The 7763-nt window shown below is 35.7% G+C and overlaps 3 protein-coding genes across 16 annotated transcripts in view; 1 reads left to right on the plus strand and 2 right to left on the minus strand.

Annotated features, from left to right (window-relative positions):
* The window catches only part of LOC115244256 (uncharacterized protein MAL13P1.304-like), a 17557-nt gene extending 15584 nt beyond the window's left edge, over positions 1-1973 (plus strand). For all 8 annotated transcript variants that reach the window (XM_029821775.1, XM_029821774.1, XM_029821776.1 and 5 more), the window contains 3 exons: positions 3-430; positions 497-808; positions 883-1973. In XM_029821775.1, coding sequence (XP_029677635.1) covers positions 3-430; positions 497-808; positions 883-1094 — 952 coding nt within the window. In that variant the 3' untranslated portion in view covers positions 1095-1973. The remainder of the gene's footprint in view (positions 1-2; positions 431-496; positions 809-882) is intronic.
* Positions 1551-7763, minus strand: part of LOC115244258 (scoloptoxin SSD14-like) — a 12588-nt gene continuing 6375 nt past the window's right edge. For 3 of the 7 annotated variants that reach the window (XM_029821787.1, XM_029821788.1, XM_029821786.1), the window contains 3 exons: positions 7595-7763; positions 3189-7479; positions 1551-2381 (listed from right to left, as the gene is read on the minus strand). In XM_029821787.1, the coding sequence (XP_029677647.1) occupies positions 7216-7479; positions 7595-7763 (433 nt within the window). In that variant the 3' untranslated portion in view covers positions 1551-2381; positions 3189-7215. The remainder of the gene's footprint in view (positions 2382-3188; positions 7480-7594) is intronic. The other 4 variants (XM_029821785.1, XM_029821784.1, XM_029821783.1 and 1 more) reach the window with 4 other exon arrangements.
* LOC115244266 (nuclear protein 1) lies at positions 3189-3532 on the minus strand. Its single transcript, XM_029821797.1, has one exon. It carries the CDS (start codon positions 3405-3407, stop codon positions 3198-3200), a length of 210 nt encoding a protein of 69 aa, XP_029677657.1. The 5' UTR covers positions 3408-3532; the 3' UTR covers positions 3189-3197.

Raw genomic sequence — 7763 nt, forward strand, 5'->3', positions numbered from 1 at the left:
AGATTTACTAAAAGTCCAGCAGGAACACAAGCTCTGAAAAAAAAGGAAACATTTAAGAAGCCTACTAGTGTCAAGAATTCTGCAAGTTCAATCTTTGATTCCTCCACAGAAGATACAACCAGTGAAAGTAGTCAAAATAGTAATATAGAAAATGATACTTTGTCAAGTTCTAGATCTTCAAGATCAAAGACAGCAAGTATCAGGAAGAAGGAAAAGATTGAAGTAACTCGAAGTATGCGTAGTATGGTCAATGACAGTACCTCTTCGAGGATAAATACAAGTACAGAGAACACTCCTCTCCCATCAACGCCTTCTACCAGAGTGCGTCGAAGTACATCTGTTTTGAATTATTCCACACCATCCACTGCAAGACACAGAGTTTTGTTTACAGGTATAACAGAGGACTACAACAACATCGTTAAAACATTAGGTGAGTAATAAATTTAAAAATATTAGAAAATTTACAATATTATTAACAATTGTCTTTATTTTACAGGTGGAAACAAAGTGGAAGATCCAGCAAAGTGCAGCATTTTGGTTACTGACAAAGTTCGCAGAACGTATAAATTTTTATGCGCACTAGCGAGGGGTATACCTGTAGTGACAATAAATTGGTTAAAAGACAGTGAATCAGCAACTCGATTTTTGGATTGGGAAGGTTATATACTAAAAGATCCTGCCGCCGAAGCCAAATTTGGTTTCAGATTGAGAAAGAGTCTTGATAAGGCTAAGGAACAAAGATTACTAGATGGTTATACTGTTGTATTGACATCAAATATTGCGCCACCACCAATAGAAGAATTAAAAGGCAAGTTAAAACATATTTTTATGTTGTTATATAAAACAGATTCAGCAGATTTGCAATGAGACATTATATTGCAGATATGATAACGTCTTGCGGAGGAAAAGCTCTATTACGTCCACCAAATAAATGGCCTGAAAAAGCGGTGATACTATCCCGCGAAGAAGATTTGCCAAATGCGAGAAAATTTCTCGTGAAGGCACCAAAGACTGTTACTATACAATCTACGGAATTTATTCTGACTGGTATTTTAAGGCAGGAAACGGATTTTGATAAATATAGAATAATGTGATTACCAGTGAACCCTTCCCTTCCTTTGATAAGAATGCTGTCAATATTCAGGTATAAAAATATTTTTATTACTAATTATATTAATTGTTTAAAAATTAGTCTCTATATACAAATAGCGCTATATGCTGTCACATTCCCAGTAAGTAAAAGTTGGTAGAATTATTTTCATTTCTTTATTATTTTTTTAAATTAAAAGAGACTTTTTTATTTACAAATAAAAATTGGTGCAATTGCCTTAAATTTTTATTTTTTTTTAAACATGCAAATTGTTCTATTTGTTGTTCTATTAATCGAACAAACCTTGATAAGAATCAAAGTTAATCATAGAATTATATAATAATGATTGATAATTTAAAAATATGATGAAAGTAGAATTGTGATATATAATAAGAAAAGAGAATACAGGATATGAGATATTCTTATTCTGACAATGAGCAAGGAATAAAAATGCATTAGCTACAAATCTTTATTTCATAGTTTTTTTTTTCAATACAATTATATTTTGATGCTTATATCAATACACAATAATAGACGATTTCCTCGTCGCGAAAACTTGAGATATATCTGGCAATTCTATTGATGTATATCATCAATCACAATTCGCGAAAGTTGCGTCCTAATTAAACATTAAATATCGTATATTCTTACGAGTTGATTGAAGTTTATCAACTCGGTCCTCTTTACGTATGTGTTTTCTGTAATACATTGCGATACAACAATTGTCGCTTGTTATAAGAACGAATGATAACAAAGACGTTATCTCGTTCGATCAGCGGTAATTACTCATACGCGATGTATGCGAAAACGCATGCATAAAGAAAACTCTAGTTAACGATTTAATGATCATTTATTCAATTAAATCTAATAATAATGATTATAGCTTATTTATAGATTCATAGCTTATATTAATAAATTAATATAATAGCACACGTGAAAATTGATATATCATCGTACTATGCTATATAAAAAAAAAAAGAAAAAGTCACGCGATTTTCAGGTTCACACGAAATAAGCAGTAATCGAAATACGATGTGTTATTTTATACTCTTATAAATAACATGGGGATCCGTGCCTCTAATATATAAATGAAGATGGACGGCACGAACTATCGTGCTCCGATCTCACGTTTTGAGAATTACGTAAGAATCTACTACTAAATGCAATTTCTCGACAGTACAACGCATATACATATTCCTTTCTTATCCCGGTCGTCTTAGGCGTTAGGTAAGTCCTATGAGATGAGATCCAACTTGACAATGTCTGCCGCGAAGATAGGAACGTGCGTAATCTGAAATCGCGAAGATTGGATAAAGAAAGCAATATAAAAAATATCGGGAACATATAATAGGGTAATAATGATTTCATTGTTTCGAAAATTTTCCAGAAATAATCGTAGAATATCGCGAAACACGTATTTACGCAATGTGTGAATGTATTAGCTAAGGAAAAAAAAAAATATACAAATGTGTGTATGTATGTGTATCGTATGAGTCATAGGGAGATAGTGGATACCAATAACGAAAAGTAAGACGCAATACCGCGAATCGGCACGTATGATAATTTACAATGGAAAAACGGACGATACAAAGTGTCATATTAACCGAGATTTGATTTGAAAAGTTTTTAGAAGCCGCTGGTGTGGAGAAATCAAACTATGATTACGACAAGCAACTAGGAACCCCATACGAAACAAAAAAGAAGTAAACACAATTGAATATGACCGAGAGATTGCGATATTATTATTTCGATTATTTTTCATTATTATACTTTTTCTTCGAGAATACATAAATTTAAACCGGCACAGAATATTATCGAATTGTTAAAAATAAATTTTATGCGTAAAAAAAAGAAAGTTCGATGAAAGGGATAAATTTCTATTCAGTTTATTAATATTGATCGAAGGAATGAATATGTGTGTTTCGGATTATTCAATTTCTTTCTTTGTAGGAGATAACACAAGGATTACGTCATTATTGCTCAAGACAAAGCAACTAAATTGATTGTACTGTTGAGACAAATGCGAGGAAAAAATATCCGGACGAGGCCAACGACGGAATAAGACTTAAAAAGTAGATCGTGGCGTCAAATACCTTACCTTCGCAGATTAGACCTTGGTCTTGCCGGTCTGCCGTTTGTTGTGCTCGGTATTCATCAGCTTGGTGAGGATCTTTCTGGAATGGCCGCTCGGGTCGAAATGATTGGTATGCGTGACAGCCTCGCGTTTGCTCCTCTGCTTACCGCCGTGCGCGGTGAAGATGTGCTTGTCGTAATCGTAGTTGAAGTGCTCGTACTCGTCTAAATATGCCTCCGACATAGCTCTCGCGATGGGATTCTCGGGGACGCTTGTGAAAAACAGGTCGCCGCGCGACAATGCAAAGCAGAAACGATCAACGTTAAATAATCACCTTCCACCGAAGGGGATCGATTCGATACTGATTATGGCGCGTTCGTTGCACCGTGTTTATATACATCGCCGGGTTTGCACGGTCGCGCGTGCGCGAAGCACCCAGTAGAGACCACCAGAGAGCCCGGTCTCGTCGCCGCGACTTGAACGATTCAACTCTGACACATGCGTCTCTAAAAATATACTTTCGTTTATAAATTTATTAAGAATTTATTTCTCTTAATTTCTTTTAATTTTTGCAATTCTCTAATATTGTTTACGTTTCTTCTCAAGAAGGTTTTATCCCAAGATTGAATAAAATATGTCTTCGTGACTTTTTAGCGAGTTTAATATAATATTTGTAGATAATTCGGAATGTAAAAAAAATCCGGCTTCCATCTCTTACGCAATTTTGCAACTGCGTAGTAAGTGCGAAATACTTGTATATACGTTGATACATCAATCTTTCGATATAGCTCCGATAACGTATCGAAGTCTCATTTCTCAACTTGACTCTTGGCAAATTATGCAACTCTCATAGATTTCGATTATGGGTATTTCATTGAGCAAATAAATAAAATTTATTATGCAATATTTTGGTGAATTGATATCATTTCGTATATATTCACTTTTTCGAGCAAAACATTAAGAATAAATGGGACGATAGTCAAATGTAAGCAAATCATATATTATAAATGCGTAAAAGCAAGAACATACGCATATCGTGTTGAACACAATCAGTCAGACATGTTGTTGACGGCTATGTACTCAGGTGTAATTTCACATGTCTTCACAAAAGCTTCTTCGCCGGTGCTTTATTTAAAATAGTTGTATCAGTATCAATCGGTTAAAATTTCTCTACACACATAAATTCGGATAATGAAATGAATGTTTCGGGATTGCGAAAGAGAGAGAGAGAGAGAGAGAGAGAAAGAGAATTGTCAAATAAAATTAAACTAACATAACACATGTCATCATCATAAATAACGTTATCTGAGGTGTATATAATCGGGAAATATTTATAAATACTCTTCGAATATTATTGATAGTATAATATTTGAAGTTGTTTTGCTCCCCTCCGACGTGCACGCGATTTGACCGCGATGATAAGACACTTCTCTTTATATCCAATAGTCATTTACTCACGTAGCTAATCTATCGTCGAGACACTCGCGGCCTAGAAAATTCCAACACGTAAATTCATCCAACGTCTAGGCTTTGCCTTTTATGTATGTACTTCTGACGCAGATATAATTACAAAGTTATAATAATGCATGCTTGATTTCTGAATGAAACTTTTCTATATAAAAATGATATGAATGATGAATTTTGCTGTTTATATATTTTAAAAATCAGGAAAATATTTTCAAAGGAGTAAATCGCACAGCGATTGTTTTATTATTCCGCGCGTTAAGTTAAGATAAAATATATTTTCGAAAGAATCAAGGAAATGAAAACAAATCAGCTGTATATATAGTTAAAAAAACGGCACTTGTTGATAGCGAGAGCGCGTGTCACGCCGGTCGTCCGTAAACAAAGTGTGAGATTTGTATTATACCTTGTAGAGGCGTAGCAAAATGCTCGTAAAGAGGACGTAAATATCTCGGGGAATATTTTGTCGTTACGTTCACCGATCTTATACATACACATGTACTTGAAACAAGTAAGATGTATGAATATATATCGGATATGCGGAGGGCAAGACCTGTATCAGTCGAGCATGTTTCTACGTCGTACGATCTCGACGCGGAGCGAAACTATCGGAGCGTAAAAGACGTGTCCACACTCTACACACGTCACCGATGAAATTTCTAGATTAAATAATTTCTCGAAGTCTTGGAAACAACAATATAACTTTGAATCATCGCCATTCTCAGTCGCCGCGACGACGAAGCCTGATAACTTTGTTTTTTTATTCATGCGAATTTTATTTGGCAAGAAAAGAGAATCTTACAAAGTTTCATCCCTGAATTAATAATGAGGAGTCATGAGATAACGATAAAAAGACAGTAAAATTCATAAACATATTTTTTTTAAATCTTGTATTTGAATATTGTCATTACGAAAAGAATGGAAGCATTTTTACAGCCACTTTATAGCTGCGTATGTTTTTGCGACGAATATAAATACGTGATATTTATTCGCAAATATCAGATATACATCATTTCTCCGATGACGGTAATTAACGCGGATAACGGTTATTTTGATAAACGTTACAATAATAATCGGAAATGTTGAATATATTTATTCGATTTCTTATCCGATATATATTCTTATTAACGACCCATCGTTGTTTCTCAAGTGTTGTAATTAAGCGTCGCGACCGAATCTGAGGTTTGGTGGACTATAATTTATATTCAAAACAGCGAATTTTTTTTCGATGATGGTGCAATGTAATTTTCAAGGTCGGGCATTAACGACGGATTATATTCCGACTAAATGCGAAATACGTGATTATGCTCGTGTATTCTCTCGCCATGTATGTGTGGGACGACGTTTAATTATAGCTTGTGGAATACGCTATATTTTTGCAGAGTCAACGAAAGATAAAATCCGACCATGCTCTCTTTTTTTTCTCTTGTTAACTCTTGTCATGAAAACCGCTGCGCGAAGTCACCGATCAAATCCGAAGGACGACGACGATGACATTGCGAAAGAATATCGAGCGCGAATACGAAAAGTACCGTTGATCGCGATCTGATCCTGATAAGACGTTCGTATCAAGCCGGCTGTGGTCTCGAATGACGATGAGCCGAGAATCCTCCTAGACTGCTTCGGAAACAGGTTTTGCTGGATAATGGTAGGGGAATAACTAATGTATTTTATATTTGTATGATGCTTTCAAAGCCCATATCTCGACGGCATAGAAAGCTTCGCGACTCTGAAGAGTTAAGAAGAGAAAGGAGAGAAGTGCAAAGAAAGGAGAGATGTACACAGTGATGTATCAAGGACACGAAGGATCAGTATTGCGTCAACAATGATAGTACCATGTATATGGTATTATGTACATCTTTTTTTGATAATATATTATTAAAATACACTTTTGAGGAAAATCGATATAATAATCGATAAAATTATAGAAAAATTTATTGAAAAATTTTACACGAAGCAAAAGATTAGCTTAAGACGTGCGATCGTGGAAGTGAAACACCTCGTGTACGAATGATACGGAGTAGTTTAAAATAGGAAGTAAATTGCAGCAGTGCTGACGTCAATATTTTACATCTATAAAAAGCGCAACAAGGCTGGAAGCGTTCAATAAGCATCACGTCTCACGGAGCGGATTGTATAGTTGTACTATATACTAACAATACGAATCGTACAAAAAAAATATATATTTATATATCGTATACTATATGGCGCTAAAATTAAATAAAATTTATAAATTTTTGTGCATTTAGGTACATTGTTACGTCGGTTTTGCATATCTAAATATCACAAAGAGTATGGTAAAGTACGTCGAGAAAGTACGGATACTGGAATTGGTAGAAAAAACGTAATTGATGCGCTGATGGATAATGATGAGCGAAGAACGTATTTAAAGATTGTATTGATTGAGCAATACCGGCGTAGCGATTTTTCAAACATGCAAATGTGACGATAACATGATCGATCCCGTACGCATCGGTGTTACAATAATCGCGAGGAGACGATCGACATTGTCCAAACAAAACCGGTTTGCGAAGAGTTTTGCACTGCAAGAGAACGTAACTGGATATCGATGAAGATAACACGCATATCAATCGACTCCATAAACGTCGCCACCTTTGCGATAATCAGCGTTCGCGAAGATCGTGGAATTTTCGTACAGTATCACGCAGACTACGCTGCCGCGTTCCCTGTAGCGTTTCGTGGCATGTCCTAGACGTTTCAGGCCATCGATCACCTGCTTGGGAACTCCGTACTCGTAAGCTATCTTTGGTGGAAACAGCTGATGATGTATCCTCGCCGAGTCCACGGCCTCCTTGACTGTCTGTTTCATCCAAAGAATCTTTGCAGTCACCTGAAAATAAGAAAACATGATGACAATCCGTTGCTTCATTAAACATACTGCTAAGAAAAGATATAAGAGGAATAGCAGCTCTCGAATGTTAAGGCTTTTAAATTAAAATATTAACTTGAGACACCGCGGTGGTAATTCTTGTACCACCAGCTGCGCCCACGACCATCTTGACATCGCCGTACTGATCGACGAGCACAGAGGGCACCATCGAGGATAACGGCTGCTTCTTAGGTGCGATGTAATTGTTGGGACTGGGAGGTATACCGAAGTAACTGATCTTTGAT

The sequence above is a fragment of the Formica exsecta genome, unplaced genomic scaffold (assembly GCF_003651465.1).
Source record: "Formica exsecta isolate Colony F162 unplaced genomic scaffold, ASM365146v1 scaffold80, whole genome shotgun sequence".
In the NCBI taxonomy this organism is placed as follows: domain Eukaryota; kingdom Metazoa; phylum Arthropoda; class Insecta; order Hymenoptera; family Formicidae; genus Formica; species Formica exsecta.